Source organism: Uranotaenia lowii, chromosome 2 (assembly GCF_029784155.1).
Source record: "Uranotaenia lowii strain MFRU-FL chromosome 2, ASM2978415v1, whole genome shotgun sequence".
Taxonomy (NCBI): domain Eukaryota; kingdom Metazoa; phylum Arthropoda; class Insecta; order Diptera; family Culicidae; genus Uranotaenia; species Uranotaenia lowii.
In genome coordinates, this window is record NC_073692.1 from 100,651,066 (window position 1) to 100,673,353 (window position 22,288).

The 22,288-nt window shown below is 36.6% G+C and overlaps 1 protein-coding gene across 2 annotated transcripts in view; it reads left to right on the plus strand.

The window, feature by feature from the left end:
• The window catches only part of LOC129743800 (restin homolog), a 251,176-nt gene extending 234,897 nt beyond the window's left edge, over positions 1 to 16,279 (plus strand). For both annotated transcript variants that reach the window (XM_055735996.1, XM_055735994.1), the window contains 2 exons: positions 12,567 to 12,677; positions 12,943 to 16,279. In XM_055735996.1, coding sequence (XP_055591971.1) covers positions 12,567 to 12,677; positions 12,943 to 13,119 — 288 coding nt within the window. In that variant the 3' untranslated portion in view covers positions 13,120 to 16,279. The remainder of the gene's footprint in view (positions 1 to 12,566; positions 12,678 to 12,942) is intronic.
• The last annotated feature ends 6,009 nt before the right edge of the window (positions 16,280 to 22,288 follow it).

A 22,288-nucleotide genomic window follows, 5' to 3' on the forward strand; every position in this document is an offset into this window, starting at 1 on the left:
ATTAAAATTTCGATTAATAATCCCTTAGGTGATTGTTGAGGGTAAAAAACGAAAGCTCTTTGAGGCACCTTCAAATCAAGTTCGGTTGAGTTGAAATTATAAACAGATCAGTTTTTGGGTCAAACTACAGAAAATGCATGTAAGTACATTGTACTTAGACAGAAAGTTCGGTGAATCCGCATTATGCATAATGGTGCACGATTTGGTCCCACTTTTGGGGAAGAATATCTTAAAGCAAAATATTCTTCGTATGTCATAATGCTTGGAATTTAAAAAAAACTAATTATAATAAAATATCAGGCGGCCTCTTTGACATTATACAATGTTTCAACCAAGTGCTAAATAAGCGTTAAACCTTTAATTAAACATTCATCAACCGGTAAGCAAAATCAATCATAATGACAAATTGCTTTTTAACTATCGACTGACTTCGAAAAAGCGCGGAAAATCTTACGTCAAGTTTTAAGTTGCTTTAGATTACGTCGTACGGTTCTTAAAATTTGTCATGAGTCATTTTCTTGGCTCCCTCAGCCACCTTTTCGCTGTCCAACTTCCGCTGCCACATTCTGACATCGCCGGTCTTGTTGGGTGTTCCGCATGGATAGGCAATTACCGTAATTTTTGCGCCTCAACTCCGATGCCGCCGATATCGATTCTCATAGGTGAAACCTGTTTTACCCAAGCAAAAGTGTGCACTATCGTCGTCAATGATACGCTGCGCACGTATCACCCGGATTAGTTGCTGGCTGTATAAGCCTTTCAGCGTCGCGTCCCTTCGATCTATTCGCGATCTATCACAATGTGTGCGCGCGCGCTCTTTCAGGTACCCGGGATCTAGGCTTGCGTGGGTGGGTGGGATTCCATCAATGATACAGTTCGCGTGCTCGTGACAATGGGTCCGCCGCTCGTTGATCAAGATGAGGATGGATTCCTGAGCTGTTGCGGCGTTAGTGGTTTTAAATTCATGAAGATCCCACACCATCGGCAGCTGTCGACTTCATAACCAGCTGGATCGATCCAAAATTGGTAATTGTCAGTTCAGATAAAGCGATTCCGTTCGTTTTCCATGCTTTGTGGTGTCTCCTCTGAAGGTGGAGTCGTAAAGGTCGCCTTTAGGTTCGGTCAGAATAGTTTTCGCGTTCCGTTTGTAGAGTGGCCTCCGTACGTTGGCGGCGCGTATTCGTTCACGGTGGACTGTATTGTTATTAACACGTTGCTAAGACGCTTAGTGACAACGCAAGCGATGACGTTTGGTAGTTCGAATTAGATCGAACGTTGATGCTGGGAGCTCGGTTTGAGGCGCCTTAACGATCAGTCAGTCAGTCAGTCGATATTGGGAGTTGCTGTCAAACGGAGGGGTTTAACTCCAGCTGAAAGTGTTGATAATATTTAAAGCATCTAATATTTATCTGCTTGAAAAATAAAATCCCGGAAGTTCGTTTTTTGTGTTGGATTGTAGTTTTATTTCGTATATTCCAATAGTGTTGTCGGAAAATCTGTTGGGTTCACGAGTCGAGTTTCTTTCCCACTGGTGCTGTACGGGTTCAAGTTATTTTCAGTAGAGTAAAATCAGATAGTGTTTGAAGAAATTTGAACATACGGTGCAAGTGTAAGGAGTGTATTCGAAAATAATGAAACATAACTTTTGAATGCATGAATGGAAATAGTTGAAATTTTCAGCAAGGCTGCTTAGTAGAGTAGTGTTTACTTGTGCAAATTTCTGTGACGTTTTGTCAAGTGGTCTTTCAGATAGTGTCCTTTGAAGAAGTTTTTGGATTGTTATTTTTGGGCACCACTAGCGCCATCTATAACGCATACTATGAACCACCCTTTTTCCAAATCAACGCTTTTTCTGATTGCGATATTTCCTGGAACTTGAACTTTAAAATTACTTAACCATTTTAATTTGGTCGTAGTTATGACAAATTGTCCGATTTTCCTCCTGCACAAAAACAACATATTTGACTTTCTATCACTCCACCTACACCACAGTTTTTGCATAATGGAAGTATTCCAAAACAGATCAAAACAGAGTATAATCTGTGTAGGACCTAATCAAAGGCAATGCAGAGAAAAAATGTGGCATTTGGAAGCAGTCTTTTCTGTATATGTTTTTTGTGATGGTCCCACAGGCCCATTTGGGTCCTTCCTCCACCCCATACGCTTCTTTAGGAGTGGGAGGGACTATTTATCCTCTGGATAATTATGTTAACATTATTTGATCAATTCCTGTACGACTTGTTCCTCTTACTCCCGCGTATGTCCATCACCGTACAATTATTTTTTTATATTCAGTCATTCATCGTGTCAATCGTTATGAAACATTGACTGATTTGTAGCTTTCACAGATCGTCAGCTTCCTTAAGTACTGGAAATCTTTTTTTCAATTTTTTCTCCTTTTTTAATCCGAAAAATACAGGCGAGACTTGTCAATGAAAAGTTTCTGGCTGGAATCCTGCCAAGTGCCCGCTAAAAAGTTCGTTCAGCTGTTTATAACAATGTTATCGAAATATATCCTCATTAGCAGTCCAAATATTTTGGGCACGATTTGACCACCGCATTTTGATTATTTTACCGGTGCACACAGGGGAAAACGATGTAAAAAAGTGATCAAAATTGTTTACGCCAAAACAAGGCATTTTAGACCCATAGTGTCTTCGAGACATTTCACTTTTATTTTAAGCACTTTAAAATGAGCTTTTGATAAAAAAAAAAAGATTAAATCACCTAGCAGTGAGATAAAAAATTATTTTTCGTTATTTTCATTTTAGAGCAACTATGTCTTTAGTTTTTAGATTGGATAAAATGTTGCAATTTAGTTGAAGACGTCAACATCGTGAAAGCTTACCCAAAAAAGTTAGGAGGGTTCAAAATATAAAAAAAATATTTTTTATTTTAAATTTTCAGTTTTTAACGATATCTTTTCAGGCCGAGCTTATTCAAGCAAAATATTCTTGAAAGAGTTTTGAGTCACTCAAAATCAAAGTTATGTCGAACACACTTAATAAAAATATTCAGACCGAAGTGTTGCATTTTTTTTTTGAATACACTCCTTAGATGTTTCTCAACTGGTATTTTGAAGCGTTAATGTCTTATTAGTACACATCATACGCAGAGTACTCAGCATAGCTGCTATAAAATAATCGATACCCAATCCAATTGGAAATGTATTAGAATTAAAGTTGATTTTTTATTGATATTATCCCTTCAGAAATGCATGGTGTTTAATGATAAACAACCAAGTAGCATTAATTTATTTTATCCCTCTTAACAGGAACACTTTGAATCCTCAAATAATTTACACGGATTAGCAAAGCATTTCTAGTCATGTTCATGTGTACTTCAGGAAAGTAATTTGGGATCTCTGTTGTTATTAATGTACATAAACGATGAAGATCATTTGTTGTTAATATTTCATAGGACAAACGTATGTAAATATTCTTTTTCCTCAATCTTTTAGATGATATTTTTGTACATGGGCAATCTTACGAATAGTTTTTTTTTTGTTTTTCCATAATAACGAAACATTTTCAGCCACAGTACAATGCGTCTTCCAACGATAATTCGAATTTAATGATGCAGCGCTGTCCAGTGTTCGAATTTGAAACATCGTTAAAACACGTTCTCCCTTTTGATTAGCAAATACCGCGATACGTGAAAGAAACTCCTTCTTCTTTTTCCCACTCTCAGATAAAAATTCACACTTTTCACTGATATTTTATGCGTACCTTGATTGAAAGCATCCGAAAGTGTTTAAAACGTGCCATATCTTTTTTTTAATATTTTTGTTGACCTTCTGTATGAGTTCTCTAACTATTTTAAAATGTTCTATGTTTTATTGGTATGGATTCTCCACCTTCTATTCTCCCGAAGTGGGGAACTATATTTCACGGACTTCTATGAAATATAGTTGGTACCTAAATAACGTCCTTCGCCACATGTGGTCCCATTTTTCTGATAAAAATATAAAAAAATGTCTACTTTCCTACTTCACTCTGAAAAAAAAACCGAGGGTCTCAATTTATTTGTATGCAAACACACTCTTTCATAAAGGATGGTCCCTAATGATTGATAAGTGCTCATTTAACGCCTGCTAGAAACGCCCTTACTACTTCCATTCCCCACTAGTTGAAGAAGGCAGGCGTTTGTCATAATCATATCAAGTTTTGGTTCCCAAAAACCCTCTCATATTAAATTTGGTTCCATTGGACGATAAGTTCTTAAGCGATACATCAACATTATATGGAACTCCTTCCTTCCCTCTCCTTTTTGTAAGGTAGAAGATTATATAACAACCTTAGAAACATATCTCGTCCCCAAACACCTTCCATTTGCTTGATTAATTTTTAAGTTATGCCAAAAAAAAAAAATAGTATTAGGTCCCCTCCCACCATTGCTTGAAATAATGGTGGTGCCTCGAATAAAAATAGAACCATTTCTCGTGCTCTAATCCTTTTGTATGTGAAATTTGATATTATTTCTAAGATAAGTTCTCTAGTTATGCAAAGAATTGTATCATCGCTTCCTATATTCCCAATGGAAGATTGGTAGAGGTTTCAATTAATCATTTAAATATTTCTCGTACCACAGGCTCTTCCATATATTATTTGGTTCCATTTCTTTGATAAGTTCTCTAGTTCTGCCAGAAATGGTAAAGGAGTCCTTTTCCTATTTCACCACTGGAAGGAGGTTCTCGCCGTTTTTTTTTTGTTTTGAAATACCCTTCCATGAAAAGAATTTGGTTCCATTTGCTCCAATTGTTCTCGAGATAAGCAATAAAAATCGTATGGGAGCCTCACTTCACCCTTTCTATCTTTCCAATAGAAGAAGGGAGGGGTCTCAAAAAATCATATAAATATTTCTCGAACTCAAATACCATCCTCGAACATTTCCTCGATTTGTTCTTCAGTTGTACAAAACATTGTATGGAAGTCCGCCCCCCTCCCCTCTCCTATTTCCCGTTATTCCCCGTTGGAATAGGAGAAATCTCAAATTATCACCGTACCAACGTACATACGTACCCAAATACCCTCACATGCCAAATTTGGTACCATTTGCTTAATAAGTTTTTGAGTTATGTAAAAAAATATTTAAGATAGTTCCTCCCCCTTTCTAGAAAAGGAAAGGGGGGTATCAAATAACCAAAAAAATATTTTTCGTATCCAAATACTCTCCCATGCCAAGTTTGGTGCCATTTTCTTGATCGGTTTTCGAGTTATGCCAACTTATGTCTTTTTTTCGGGAGTCCGGGGTTCCCGAGTCTATAGTCCTTCCAAATAAGTAAACGATCGTAAAAAATGGTTGCTTAAAGTCGGTATAAATCGGATATGACAAAAAGTCCGCCTTGTTTGAAAATTTGTTTTTCCGCGCGGGATTCAAGTGAAAAAACAACCTTGTTGTTCTCTCTGCGATTAGCAGTGCAACCATATTACTTAAAATCAGATGGTTCATTTGGAAAATTTGTCCAATGAGAGAAGCACGAAATATTGTCGCTGATAACGGTTTGCATGCATTAAGAGCAAAACTTGCGCTCTTTCGAATACTTTCAGGATGTACGAATAAGGTGTTGAATATCGTTCAATTTGTATAACTCTTATCGCTTAAGACAAAAGTTTGAATATTTATGTATATTGCGTCCCCATGAAACATGAGATGTATAACAAAATTAGTTAAAAAATATACCTAGAAAATGTTTGTTGGGTTTTGTGATGATACTTTTTTCAAAATTCTGTGAAATAACGAATTTTTCTGTGATTTCGGCATCCTTGGTCTTCTTCCTAAAGCTCATCTTTCTAATTTCAAAAATCAGCTTTGTATTTGTAAAAAATTACGCAATAATAGGTTTGAGCGAATCGATAATTTTTATCAAATGCTAATGCGGGAGTGATTCATAGGTTCTGTTCGGTTTTCGGTCTTTCGGTCAAGATTTACAACACTTTTTATGTGTTCTTCATCCAACGTTTCGAATTACTGTTTGTTCTTTTTGAAGGAATCAAAAATTCGTGCTATAGTCGGAAATATGTTTCGAACTATAGTATGCTTAATAGCGGGACTAATAGGGTAGGATTAATAGCGGCACGTTATCCAAAAATACGGGAAAATTGTACTTAAGAAAATTTTATTTTCCAGATAACATCAGATTTTGTCGTTTTATGTTTTCTAAGTCATTTTGCATCGAAATTAGTATTTCGATTTTCTCGACTTCCTTTGCCTCCCCCACTTTTGGTGATTTTTGAGGGTCAAAAACCGAAACTTTGAGTGCGCCCTTTAAGGTACCATAAAACGGGGTAAGATTGATCACTTTTTTCCTGTTAAGGGGAATATGGCATGTTTCATATTTTTAAAACCAGTACTGGACTCCTATTAACGTAAAACATGGTTGTCGAAATTTGTAAGACTACTTTAAATTTGATTTAAAAATCGATTTCGTCTTTGTTTAGGATTTGATGCTTTGGGGTAACATTGATCAGTCTCTATTTTGACGGTTTTAACGAGTTTCCTTTATCATAAAGGATACAAAACACAGTAAATAAAGGATATAAATGCTAGTAATTGATAAACTAAAGCCCTCGCATTACCTACCTACCTAAGGGTCCAACGCCGATTGACCGGCGCATAGGGCTGAGATAAAAGATCTCCACTGCTGGCGATCCGGAGCCAGCGTCTTCACTTGCTGCCAGCCAAGGTTCTCGTCAACTGTGCGGATTTCAGTGGCTAGACTTCGCCGCCACGAGCTTTTGGGCCTGCCTCTTCTCCGATGCCCATCTGGATTCCAGTCAAGCGCCTCTCTGCAAATCTCGTTTTCATCTCTTCGCAGCGTGTGCCCAATCCATCTCCACTTACGTTCCCGAATCTCGATTTCTAGCGCCTTTTGATGACACCGGCTATGAAGTTCAACGTTTGAAATCCAGTTGCCAGGCCACCAAGCGCGGATGATGTTCCGCAGGCAGCGATTCACAAAAACTTGCAGTTTTCGCGTCGTCACCGCATATGTGCACCAAGTTTCACACCCGTACAGCAATACGGATTTGACGTTTGAGTTGAAGATTCGAATCTTAGTTCGTAGAGAGATCTGGCGTGACCGCCAGATGTTTCGGAGACTCGCAAACGCAAATCGGGCTTTTCTGATCCGGGTCTCGATGTCCTTCTTGGTCCCACCATCAGGCGTAATCTGGCTACCAAGATACTGGAAGCACTCCACTGTCTCAACCTGTTGTCCAGCTACCACGAAATTGGAACGATTTTCTGTATTGATTTCCATCGACTTAGTCTTTCCGACATTGATTTTGAGACCTGCTGCCTTGGAGCTTTCGGTGAGGTCGTCGAGTTTGCTCTGCATGTCTTGTTGTGTTTGGGCGAGCAAAACAATATCGTCTGCCAGGTCAAGGTCGTTAAGTTGCTCCATGGTTGAAGGATTCCACGGCAATCCTCGGTTTGGTCTACAGTCAATCGATCCAGTCAAGATCTCATCCATTACGATGAGAAAAAGCAGCGGTGACAAAATACATCCTTGTCTCACTCCAGCAGTTACCGGGATTGGTTCAGACAAGACACCGTCGTGCAAGACCTTGCACGAAAACGCCTCGTACTGTGCTTCGATGAGATGGACTAGTTTCTCTGGGACCCCTCGTCGTCTAAGAGCAGCCCAGATGTTTTCGTGGTTCAGTCGGTCAAATGCTTTTTCGAAATCAACGAACACCAGCAAAAGAGAGTCCTGGAATTCGTTGATTTGTTCCAGTATTATTCGTAGCGTAGTGATGTGGTCCACACATGATCGTCCGGATCGGAATCCAGCTTGTTGCCGTCGGAGTGTAGCGTCGATTTTCTCCTGGATCCTGTTCAGGATCACTTTGCAGAGTACTTTGAGGGTTGTACAGATCAAAGTTATGCCACGCCAGTTACCGCACTCTGTTAGGTCTCCTTTCTTTGGGACCTTTACGAGGATACCCTGCATCCAGTCGGCCGGGAATGTTGCAGTATCCCAAATGTCAGCGAAAAGACGGTGCAACATTTGTGCTGATAGGGCAGGGTCGGCTTTGAGCATTTCAGCAGGAATGCAATCGATTCCAGGCGCTTTGTTGGATTTCATGTCCTTGATTGCCGCTTCTATCTCAGCCAGCGAGGGCGCTTCCGAGTTGACGCCATTAATGCGACTTACTGTGGGCGCCTCGAGCTGCGGGTTCTGTTGGCCATTGCTACTTGTAACTCGGAAAAGTTGATCAAAATGCTCAGTCCAACGCTTGAGCTGATCTGTTCGATCTGTCAGCAGCTGACCTGCTCGGTCTTTCAGCGGCATTCTTGCATTAGTCCTTGCACCACTAAGGCGGCGAGAAATATCATATAATAATCGGATATCTCCAATGGCGGCGGCTCTTTCTCCCTCTTCGGCTAGGGAGTTTGTCCAGGCTCTCTTGTCTCGTCTACAAGCTCGTTTAACTGCCTTTTCCAGCTCCGCATATCGTAAGCGGGCGGCTGCTTTGGCTGACCCGGTACATGCCTGCTCAATTCCGACTTTCGCCTTTCTCCGATCATCGATCATCCTCCAGGTTTCATCCGACATCCATTCACTTCGTCTTCCACAAACTTTACCGAGAGTACCATGGCTCGTCGTGATAAAGGCATTCTTGATTCCACACAACTGTTCTTCGACTGTTCCGTCTGTCGGCAGCTCCGAGGCTCGGGATTCTAGCTGTTCAACGTATGCCCTTTTCACCTCTGGATTCTCCAACCGGCGGACGTCGTATCGACACCCGACTTTCTCCTCGCGCCGTTGGACACGCGCAACTCTCAGTCGTATCTCGCCAAGGACGAGGTGATGGTCAGATGCAATGTCTGCGCTTCGTTTGTTGCGGACATCAAGAAGGCTCCTTCTCCATTTTCGACTGATGCAGATGTGGTCAATTTGATTGTCTGTTCGGCCATCTCGGGATACCCAAGTGACCTTATGTGCTGGTCGATGGGGGAAGAGCGATCCACCGATCATCATGTTGTTGTTGCCACAAAATTCTACAAACAGTTCTCCGTTTTCGCTCATCTGTCCTAGGCCATGGCGCCCCATGATGCGCTCAAAGTCCTGATTATCGGAGCCAATCTTTGCGTTGAAGTCGCCTAAGTGGATTTGAATGTCACCCTTCGGAATTCTCTCAACCACGCTGTTCAATTGACTGTAAAACAGCACTTTCTCCTGCAAATCGGCAACGTCTGTTGGCGCATAACACTGGACCATTGTGAGGTTTCTAACCCGTGTTCTGAATCTGGCTACGATTATTCTTTCGTTTATCGGTTCCCATCTTATGAGGGCCGCATGGGCCTGCGGGCTTAACAGGAAACCAACTCCTCGTTCCCGAGTAGCATGTTCTCCTCGTATGCCAGAGTAAAGCAGTACTTGCCCGGACTGTGTCTTGTGTTCTCCAGTGTTAGGCCAACGGACTTCGCTGAGTCCCAATATCTCTAGCTTGAGGCGGCTAGTTTCTCTAGCAAGTTGAGCCAGCTTTCCTGGCTGGGCAAGGGTCAAAACATTCCAAGTTCCAATTCTAGTCCGTGTTTTCATGCTAAAAGTCGTTGCCAAAGTTCCAATTCGGTTATTTCTTCTCTCAGTTTCTGTAACAATACAAGATATCAGGAGCAGTAGGTTGTTAGCCTAAAGTCCCTATCCCGCGATGGGGCTGCCATCTTGGACTTAGCTGGCGGGAGCCGCATTTCATAAATTCAGCCGCTTGCTGCAAGACAGACGCTGTTTGAGCCGCCCCTGACCTGGAGAACAGACGCTCGGTTGTTGTTGCACGCCGCCCCTGACATGGGGAACAGACGCGTGCGGCCACCTTCTCAGTCTGCATGCGACCAAAGCATCCACCGGGGTTGGGTACCCGATCTCCGCTTAGGTTACTCGCACCCCAGCCGGCACCACGGGGAGGTAGAGATAGGAGTTGTGGATAAGAGGTGATATGACCACTATGGGGTCTCGTGTTGCACATTATCCACCGTTTACCAGCCCCTCGCATTACTCCCTTTTAATTATTTCCTTCAAACTTTACCAGGGATTCTAGCCTTTTGTCCTAGGCTTGCTTACTCTTGAAAAATGTCCCCATTTTTTAAAGACCAAAAATTCACGTCAAAACACAACAAAAACTACACCAAAACTATAAATATATTAAGAAAAACAGTAGAACTGTCACATAAATCAACCTGCTGCTTCTAAATGCTTTGATTTCATCAGAAAAAGGTGTTTGTTTGCGAGTCTTTGGAAAAATATATATTTCAAGATTTTCAAGTTACATTTTAACTTATATTTGAAATTAAAAAAAAACAAACCTGGTCTTTCCCAATTTTGAATTCAACATGAAGGTTTTTAAAGGTAGAAAAAAGTTTTAAGATATTTTAACTTACGACTTAGTTATTGATGATTATGTGGGAAAGTTTCATGTTGATAATATTTACCCCGGTGATCAATGTTATCCCGTTTTACGGTACCCCCAATTCATGTCCGATTGAGCTGCAATTTTGCACTGGTTAGTTTTTTGGGTCAATCTACAAAATGCATATGGTTGGATTTTAAAATTAGTTTATGAAATGTTTCCCATGTTTTGCCATCCTAATGTACAGACATCATCAATTCAAATATTCTTTTTAACGAATTTCAATTCAAATATGCACATTGTATATTAGGGTGTGTCGAATTTCTACTTTTCTTGAATTTCAAAAACCATGTAGTTTAGAAAGTTTCCTTTATGGTCAAAACAGACGACAGATTTTTTGCAGATTTTTTAAATTAGAATTAGGTGCCCAGGTTCTGATTTGATATTCTATATAAAAAAAACGCGAATATTTGTTCGGAGAATGACACTTGGGTTTCTTGAATATTTTGTACTCACGTAATGCAAAAAAAATTCCAATATGTATTGGAACTTACTGGAAAAATCTCTGGCTACATCTACGCCCAGGACGGAAAAGCGAGAAAATAGTTTTTTTTCATGAAAAGAAACTAGAAAATTAGACGGAAAATCTGTCAGTGTTAGCTTTACGTCCAATTTTCAGAAATATTTTTTTAAACAAGATAGTCATTGATTTTAGAGCATTAAAATGTTCTGATAAAACTATCTACATTTGAAATTTGAAAGAGTTATGGTTACCAGAAATAAAGAGTTACCAGATGTCATAATTTTGCAAAGATAAATTACATTTTGAATAAAATTTAGACATTTCCAATGGAACAAATCCACGCCTTTTTTTCAAATGAGTATACCTTGTCTGAAGCCCCCGAAACTATCACGCGCTCGATTCCTTGGCTATGGCATGGTCAGATTGGTACTTCATTTTTTTGACTTTGAGTATTGCTTGGTTTCATAGTACTCATGTAATATGACATGAGTAGCCAAGGTATCGAGCGGCTGGTTATGAATCTTAACTTATTCTTAACTTAAGATGGTGTCAGTGGCCGCAGACAAGTTTCAACCGACTGAAAAAACGGAAGAAATTTATTCGCGCCCAAAAAGCTGCACGATTGGAATTGCCCAAACTTAACTCAAAATGTGATTTGAACAATTAAAAAAAAACAGCTCCACCCAATTATACCCAATACCCTAACGAAAACCATTTTATCAGAACATTACATATATCAATGCGCAAAACCTATAAATTAAGTAATTTTTTATCGAAAAATTCAATAAAATCAAGAAAACAAAAGATGATAATACACCCATCATTCACAATCTGTTTTTTGCTGTTGTAATGTTTCGAATATTTGATAATATTTTCAAAATTTCCATAAAATACATCAAATTTTATTTATTCCCCCCTTCGGGTTTTTTGGAAATTTCGACAGGGGGAGGGGGGGGGATGGAAGAAATATGTATTTGTTCCGACCTAACTTATTTGTTAAAATAATGTTTCTGAAAATTGGACAAACAATCTGTCAGTTTTGCTAGTTTCTTTTAACGGGAAAAAAGGATGCTCCGAGAATTAAATATTGAAAAAAAATACAAGAAAAAAATTTCGCGTTTCCATTCATTTAAAAAATCGGCAAATATACTGTCGTTCTCGTTTTGACCAAAACGACGACATTTTAGACTAACTAGTATTTGAAATTCGAGAAAAGTAGCAATTCGACAAACCCTTTTGTACATTACTGTGTATTATTACGCAGTGAGAAAAAAACCTCTCGAAACTTTATCGAAACGTATTAATTCTGATAGCTTAAAGTCATTTATGTATTTGATTGAAACCGATTTTAATGCATCTGCTTGTTATAAAATGAACAAATCGAATTACTTTTTTCCATTGGCCCTTAATGAAACATTTTGTGAAGCTTTTCGCAACAAAGAGTAACAACTATACTACGCAATCATTCCCGAAGTAACAACGTAAAATACAAACAATAAACCACTCATCACACTGTAAAAGACACACTGCTCTGCTCTGAAGCAAACCATCAATCAATCGATTCGGAACCCTCCGGTCCAGAAGGGCTACCGACTGGATGGATGGAATCCGTACTCATTTTGATTGACATTGAACTCCAAATTTAATTCTCTTCTTTTCGTTTGTTTTTTTTTTCATCTGTTTTTCAGGATGTCCTCCGGGAAAAACAAAACCACATCGAACAGTTGATGCGGGAGCGGGAAATCGATCGTGAGGAAGGAGCCAACCAAACAATCATGTACCAGAAGAACGTGCAACAGGTATTGTTGTGGTGGCTAGAAGGATCTGGTTTCCGAACCGCCATCGCGAAATGATGGATTTTTAATGACGAAAATGAAGGGAAAAAAGCTCGATGGAATGATTGCTCTTGCTCTGCGCCTCACTTTCCAATTGGATTAGAGTTAAAATATGTTGTTGGGGTGGAGGGGGCAAAGTTTTCTAATGAACTTTCGTTATTCTTGCAGCACAGCGTAAGATGATTAATTTGTTTCCTGAGATTGAAATCGTTTTTTTTTACTTTTCTAGCGCTCTCCGGCTTCGCCGACTTCCCCGACTAGCAGCGATATAGATTACGAAGTTGGCCGCTGGGCTGATCTGGTTCGTCGGCGGGCTTTGCGTATTGCCGATTTGCGCCGGGAATTCCAGGGCTGGCATGGAAACCATGAACGGCACTGCATCCTTCACGATGTTCTACTGGCTTAAGGGACTGGGTTGTTGGGCGAAAGACAGAATTATGTTTTGTATTTTAAAGGCAAGGAAATAATTGCCAACAAGCAACGTGGAAGGAAAACGAAAGCTCCCCCGAAAAGCCCTGAAACGAAATGTATAACAACAAACCGAGTCAGCAAAAGACACAACGACGACCGGAAAATAGCAAAACAAACCCGACGACCTGAAGCGTACCGTCAACTGGGGCAACATGCAACAATTTTCAACTTCAATGGCTTCTAAAAAACTTATGTTCACAGTTAATCGTATCCTTTATGCATCAAAAGTTTTAAGGATGCTGGGGCATCAAATTGGCATAGTTAAAAAAAATATTGGTTTCCTCAGTTATTTTTAATTTTCTAAAAACATGCGATTTTCACACTCCTTAGAAAATGGGGTAACTTGCAACAAACTTGGTTTTTAATGAAAAAGCTTATGAACACGAACGAAAATTCATAGTTTTTAATATATTTGCGATGCCTTAAAGACCATTACGCATGACAACACCAATTGCAGTAGTTTTTGGGTCTGTAAAAACAAATTTTCACATTTTTCCTGAAAATAAGGATGCTGCATACATTTAGGGGTTAAATAATACTACGAAAAATTCTACAAGCTGAAATCATAAAAATAAATGCTTGAATGAATGAAATTTAAATGTTTACAAACGCGTGATGCAAAACATTCATATCCCAGCAGATGGAAACGAGATTTACAAGGTATTTCTTTGATTTGCATTTTGTTGCATTTAACCCCAGACACCTAACTGAATTTTAAAAATATTCATTTAAAAAAAATGGGTGATTGTTCGAAAAATATTTTTACACCAACAATGTTGGTATAACATGAGGAAACCTGTAAAAAGTTTGTAGGTAATTTTATCGAGCCGATCCGTCATACCGGGTAAAGTTTTTTTCGGCATCAAAAAATGTTAAAATTTGTACATTTATTGCTCAATTTTTCAAATTTTACATAAAAATCCGTGGGCGTGATTGAGTGCTCATTTATATCACTTTGATATAAATGGGTATACCTTGACGTATAGCAACATTAAATATAGAATAGTGAGAGTATCACAGTTCAGTGTTGCTATAGGCATCAACGGATCACTTCCGACCATAAGTGAAACGGAACCCCTAGATGTCGGTCCCACGGCTTTTAACTAAAGCTCAATCACATGGTCAATCTGGTCCGATCAGAAATGATTGTTTGACCTTTTATTGTCATTTTAATGTTCTTTTCTATTTTTCTTAATGTTCTTTTCTATTTTTCAGATCATTCGGAGGTGGAGTTTTTTTTTTCTCTCTCTCAGATATATTCAAATAGTTGGAAAGTTAGAAAGGAGTAGGTTAACATATTCAAATACCATATTCCTCCCCAATGCTCCAGTGGATGTGTATTTGCGGTTTATGAATTACGATGGCTTATTCTTAAATCTAGCTTTTTTCAATCACTGGGGGCTAATTGGATGGAAATGATATTTTGTGGTTTAAGGTTTGTGAAACGGATCTGTCACCTGAGTTGTTTTGATAGTATTATAGTTTAAAGCAAACAGTCTTGGCAATTTTTAAATCTCATTCAAAAGTAGGCATTCAACTATGTGAGGCAGGTAGTGTAGGGCAATGCTCAAACGGTAAGATAGGCTCTTATATCCATAATTTGTTGAATTCGCATGATTGTGATGATGTTGTGATAGGAATAAGGTAGCTTACTTCTACTATTAATTTGAGCTAGAATTTTTATTAGTTTGAAATAGGCTTGCTTCAAAAAGCAAACAGGCTCTCACATCCATATTTTGGTAAAATAGTATGGTTCTATGATATGACAGAAACAATGTAGCTTACTTCTACTATTAATTTGATCTCGGTTTATTATGAGTTTAAGCTAGGCTTCTTCTTAGATATTGATAGATGATATGAACTAAAACTCTTTTTTTTTTCTCTTTTTTTCTCTTTTCTTTTTTTTCTGTTTTCTTTTCATGTATCGTGGCATGTACTACCGAGAAATCATTTGGTCCAATGATGACGTTGAGCGAACCTTCAAGCCATCCCCTAACATCATGGGACCCAGACGTTGGCTTTCGCATGACATGGTTGCCAGCCCAAGGATCTAACCATAAATCAACTGCTGAAGATGGTGTCCTATAACTTGGTGAGATCCTTCCTTTTTATTTTTAATATTTTCAATGCGCTTATAAACCGTAGTATGTAGATGCTTGGGGAGTATGTAGAGGCCAGTCTCGAACCCACCCTTGTCCTTCCTCCAACTGGTATCGGGAGGGGTTGGTTTATTATCTTGAACTGCATTTTATCCATATTCCATGGATATAATGAAGTGCTTGATGGTTTAACCAACGTCTCAAGATCGCTTACTATTCTACGCTGCCTTCTCTAAACTTTAAATTTTCTTCTCCAAACTATTCTAATTTTCATTTCCAGCGTCAGCTCCCCGAGCTATTTAAACGCTATGAAAAAAAAAAAAAAAAAAAATTTTTCAAATTTTACATAAAAATAAAAAACTTAAGACAACTAGCTTAAGATGCGAGAAATTATGTCATCATCATTTTGTTATCATTAAAAGATAACTTTATTACAATACATTAAATTAAAAATTGATTCAATGTAGTGTTATATAAATGTTGCATCGAACCCCGCTGTTGCATGATGCCCCGTTTGACGGTACTGCACAAGATAAATAAACCTGTGATTCAAGAGCAGGATGGATGCTTTTTGCATGATTGAGAAGTATCGTCGGATGACGTGCACGGAAATACCTGCAAAAATATGTAAAAAAAAAAAGAAAGAACGGAAGAAAGGTGCCGCTCAAGGGGAATCGAAGATGGAAATTCCATTTCATGCTTCTGAACCTAATCGGATGATTATTCTACATATACACACTACAATGCTAACCTTGAGTGGCACCTATATAAGCTACAGAAAAAATGGAGCATTTTTGTTTAGAAAAGAAAATAAGGAAGACGCGTCTAATGGTCTCGATGTATTTAAAAGAAATACCCGTTTTTTTTTCAAACGTGCTCCGCAGATGTTTGTCCCATGGGAGAAATCTTATTTTATATTGCTTCCGAATCTGTATTATTAGACTATAAGAATGTTCGTTGTAATGTACATGTACGCTGTTATGTTTAAGAGCATCTGTTCTGTACACTAATAAACAAATTCCTAAATCATAACTGGTGTTTTATTGTGGTTGTATTTCTAATAAATAAATTTTAAATTGTCTTCTCTAATGTTAAACTGACTTTTGTGTGGGAATATCGAACAAACATTCCATATCTACTAGTTTAAAAACTCCTGTTGCAGTTTGCTCGAAAAAAAAACCGCATCTTCTGGTACAGGTCCTTGAGAAAATGCCTCCGTCTTAAAACTATTTCAAGGGGATTAGCTTTCCGAATCCAATATTGATATGTTTTCTTGAGATTACATTCGTTTCCGTCCTCCGTTCGGTCGGCCAATGAATCTGACTTGAGACGCTTCTGTGGTGGTGCTGCTGATCCTTGAGAAGTACACAATCCATTACACCTACCATACTAATACTAACTGCCAAGTGGTGTTGCAAAAAACGAGCTTTTCAAGGAGCTGTTTCCCAAGAAACCACTTCTGCTGGAGCCACATTTATAACACTCGAGATGTTTTTTCTTCTTATCCTTTTTGGTTTCACTACGTTTTTCCAACGTGCAACTGTTTTCTCCTTTCTGGGGATCAGCTGAATATATGTGGATGTTGTTCCGGTTTTTACTGTATTTCATTGGAAGCGAGCAATATTGTTTGTTTAGTGCAATTTTTCATTCGAAACATCTTGATGAATTTCTCATTCCCTAATAAAAAGCTGTCCAAGCACAAGTGCCATCTGTAAGTCGTAAGCTTTTTTGTTACTAACTCCGTGAACAATTTCAACAATGTTAAGTAGGTTGTATCAGATAAGTAGGTAGTTTTTTTCATATTCATAGCTTCTCATGTCACTCTCTGGAGCCACTTCAAATTGATACCACTGAAGCCGGAAAATGTACGACGATTTTGATTTGAATTATAACAAATATTTATCAGCACACCAAATCCTGTGACGCACCTGCCACAAACTTATTATTTGAGGTTAATGAAGTTAAATGAGGCAAGTTTAAAAAGTGCTTTTCGATATATCTTTAAGACTAGATGATTTGAAAAAAAGTCACTTTTGTCATATATGTACATTTTTTGACCTCGTTTGTTTGAGTTCAATACTTACAAATCTGTTTTCAATGAAAATGGAAGAATTTCGCAGCATAAAAAGGCTGAAATACAAAATTTACAGAATGAACTAGGATTTTTTTTTGTTTTGTACGGGATCTCACCCTCTGAGATGATTCCTCCTTAAGCAAAAAGGATGATGCGATAGAACCTATATCACCGACAAGCCTTTGTTATTATTGAGTCATATTGTTTACAAGTTATAGAAGTATAAAAAAATCTAAAAAAAAACCCGTTATCAAAAATTTTAAATTTCAAATTTTGGAACAAAAAAAAAAACACAGAAAAAATAAGATGAGCAAAGTTTTTAGTCTTTAGTTTAGAACCTCAAATATGACCTTAAATAATGTAATTTTCATGGAATATAAATATAGCAATTTTATTTATTTAAATTTGGTTATTCCATTTATTCAAATTTAATGGATGAGAATTATTTATTTAAAGAATCAATGCTCTACGTTTTAAACAGTAAATAAACTCACTTCAGTAAAAAAAATATTTTAAAATCTTATTGTGTTTCTTTTGTGGTTAGATGTGGTAAAGGTAAACTTCACATCCAGATATTAAACTTTAAATTAGATTCTTATTTATCCAGTTGGTTTTTGTTTGATTTTAAGTTTTATTTATAAACCAAAATTCATTTTGAGTCTCCAGGTTTTGAATTCTGTATCCAGTGTAGCATTTATAACTTTCATATTCACTTGAAGTTAATTATCAAAAAAAAACAAAAAAAATTATCTCGCGTGAGCTTTCATTACGTTGTATGAAACAAAATATAACCAAACAGTTTTATTGCAAAAAAAATACAAAAACTCACATAAAGTAGTCTGGATAACATATTCTTTGTGTGAAATGCAAATTTTAAAGTTGTTTTGATAGGTTTTGCAACAGTTTTCTGTGAATTCTTAAAATGTTTAATACGAAGTAATGAAAGCTCACGCGAGATATAATGTTATAGATAGGTAATTAAAAAAAATGAAATTAATAATTATTTTGAAGGTATAAATTAAAAATTTATATTTTTGTAAAAAACATCTAAACTTGATAAAAAAATTAATGTTGGAATCTCCATTAATCTTCCATTGATGTCACAATTCTTATTCGAGTTCGCACCATTTATTCTGAGTCAGAACTCGAATACAAACAAAATGATTTAGCTCCATTATTCTGATCCAGAACATAGATTCAAAATCAAATTTATTTTTAAGAATAATCCATTTTAGCATTTATCCTATTATTTTCATTCGTAAATAAGCTTTGATATTCATAATCGAAAAAAAAAATTCTAAATAAAAATATTAGATATTCATAATTTAGATTCTGATCCACATTTCGCATTTCAGATTTTAGATACGATTCATAATCTAGCTAGATTAAAGTCGGATTCTGATTTCAGTACTCATAACATTAATTTGAGAATTTTTATTAAAATTTTTATTGAAATAAAAGTTTTCTATTGCAAATTCTGAGTATTCAGTTAAGCATAAAATAAAGACCTTGAAAGTCGAGAAAGTCAAGAATGGTGTATGTACTTAAGTTTGGCTTAAGGGGGGGGGGGGGGTAGGGTCTAACACTTTCAAAAAATCGATTTTTTTATTTTTTTATTTTCTTATTGTAAAACATTTCAAGAATGTTGTGTCAAATTTTCAAGTCAATTGAAGCAAAACTGTAGAAGTTATAGGCCTTTATCTCCTCCTATCTAACACTGCAAGAAAGCAAGAGCAGAAACTTCAAACGCGTTTTTCTCGAAAGCACATTTTTAAAGTCCGTGGACATCGTCATTTGAAAACTACTTATCCGATTCTTTTCAAATTTGGAACATATTTTCTACATATGAAATACCAGACCCCAACGTTTTTCTTTTTTGATTTTTTTACTTTGGGGAGATTTTAGAGGTGAAAAATGGCGGATTTTTAATTAAAAAATCGTAGTTTTTACTTCAAACAGCCACAAAAATTTCATAAAAATATTTTTAATTTAAATAAAAACGTTGGGGTCCAGAAAAACATCTATTAAAAATATTTTGCTCTGATTTTTTGACTTCAGATAATTTTGTGCTGAGATACAGTGTCCACCGCAAATCCTGTTTTTTAAAAGGCATCCTCGAAAATGCTCCGTCACCGGCTCATTTTTCAATATGTTTCTACGAAAAAATTACTAAATGTTCTTTTAACAATGCTTTATATAATGCAAAAAATTTGAATACATTTGTTTGAACGATAGCTCTAGAAAAAAATCGTGAAAATGGTGTTTTTTTTATACCCGTTAGACCCTACCCCCCCCTTAAATAGCTGGAAATTTGTCAAAATTTTTAATTGGAAAAATCTAGTTTTCTTATCATCTTCAAAAATTTAAAAAAATATAATCATAGAGAACATCTAAAAAAGATTTTTACTTTTATCAGTTAGATAATCTTATTATGGAGTTTCAAGAATTTTCTAAAGGAATGATTGCCACATTTAAAATTCCAATTCCGAATTTTGCGTTGAATTTCAAACTTGGCGCGGTCAATAGATTAAATCGTTGGGCAAAATTGTCATTTGATTTTTAACTTTAAAAAATTACAACATTGCACACTGGTACAGAACATCAATCTAGCGGAACTTAATTGATAGCGCTCAGGGATGGAAAAAATTGAAGTGTCTTGGGCAACATTGAGTGCTAACTCTTTTGTTAAGCATTTTAGGGCTTTAGTTTCTTCTGCAAAGTTGTTTATCTTGCCAAAATACACAACTTTGCTGAACAAATCAAAGTCCTTTAATTCAGTTCTAAGGAGATATGATAAAATAAAAAAAATTACATTAAAAACAGTATTTAGAATTTGGAACGTTGGAGGTAAGTCAAAATTTAGCAATCTTCGTAGCAAAGTTAAAACAAGAAAAAAATCAAAAGCGCTTAGTACATTATGATGTGTTTTGAAATTGCAGAGTGTAATTATTTAACAATTGTAACGAAATGTTCATTAAAATGCGCATATTTTCGCAACACCAGCCTGTGCGGATTTTATTTTTGATATTTCGAGGAATCATTTCCAAATTAGATTTGCGTGTAAGTCGGTGGGACTCGTAACGATTTTAATTATTGAAAATGTAGTTTGTAGAAATATCGTTTTTTTTACAAAAAGCGTAGAAACTTTATTAATTTCTGGTTTTTTATGATTGCGCAATTGTTTATAAATAATCTACTTAGAACAATTTTAAGAAATCACAGATAAAACTTGGTCGAATTTTAATATTGGAAATAAGAAACAATAAAAGTTTCACGATTAAATAGTGGACCGGAAAACCGGTTCTAGATTAACTTTTACCACTTTTGCTCACCTCAGATCAATATGTAACGAGTTCAACGCCTACTGTTCAAGTTCAGGATTTAAATTTTCTCATTTAACATAAGTTAGTGGAACAAGAATTTCGTTTATTTTCCTTTTTAATGATATATTAGAATTTTTAACAAATAGGAATTTCATTAAAACAAAAATATTTTCATTTAAACACCAACATTTTCAATCATCAAAATCGCTAGGAGTCCTACCGAGCTCAGCACAAACTTAAATTGGAAATGATTCCTCGAAATATCAAAAATAAAATCCCCATAGGCTTGTGTCGTACTAAGCGCTTGTAGATCTTGGCTTGTTTCAACTTTGCTACGAAGACTGCTAATCGTTTTGACTTACCTGCAACGTTCTAGATTCTAAATCCTGTTTTTTCAAAGTAATTTTTTTAATTTTATCATATCTCCTTAGGATAAAATTGTAGAACTTTGACTTGTTGAGCCAAGTTGTGTATTTTCGTTAGATAATACATTTTGTAGAAGAAACTAAAATCCTAAAATGCTTAACAAAAAAGTTAGATTTTCTATCCCGCTACCGGTGGACCCCTCGTCTTTATTTTCATACCAAAATATGCGCCTTGATGTTCTGTACCAGTGTGCATTGTAAGGATAGTGAATAGGACAAATTTGAATTACATATTTTGAATCTCCTACTTTTGCATTTGTAATATCGATATACTTACTTCTACAAATGAAAAAAAAATCTGGAAATTTGCATGAGGGTTTCTTAAGTTATCTCCAAATTTTCAAATAACATTTCTATTTTAGCACATTTTAAATGAGTCTTTTTTCCATCAAGTGTTTTTTATCTCTTATGGTTTCGATGTGATAATTTAAAAAAAAATTGTTTGTTTTAGGACCCCACAGTTTTACATAAATTTTAAGTGCGTAAAAGCAATACCATATGGCATTGAAAACTAATATTTTAATGATGAAAGGATCCGTGTATTAAATATGTGTCTTCATGGTTGGTCGGCTCCTCCCAAACAACAAAGAGCCTGGAGAAATCAACACTATTTTCAGTTCGACTTCCGAATGTAATCCTCTTTCGATGATCGTGCTCCACTCGTTGTCCGAGTTTACACGAGCTGTGTCTCGGACGGAAAGTGAGAAAGCTTTCGCATCTGAGTGGATGAAAGAGAATTCTTAGCCAAGAGCGTCTTACTGTTAAAGTCAAACACCTCAGTGTAATTGAAGAAAAAAAAAATATTTAGGCTCCCAACCCACCACACAACGTACGAAAAAAAAAACAGCAATTTCTTCCCGCTGTCAGCATTGCCACATTCAAATCTTCAAATCTAGACTAACAAATAATTGTTCACCAATAACGGAAAACAACATCAGTAGAAAATATCAGGAAAGCCTGTAGTTTTTTTTTTTTGTTTGACTGTGTGTGTCTTTTCTGTTCTCTCAATTTTTCAATAATCAAAATTAATTAGTTATCTAAAAGATGTTTTAACATCTCGAAGGTACTTTCAATTATAGTTTTAAAAAATTCTTGAAAAAGCGGGACGATTCGAGAGTTTTTGAAAAATCAGGACGGCTTCTCGAAAATCAGGACAAATCCTGAAAAATTAGGACACTTCTGG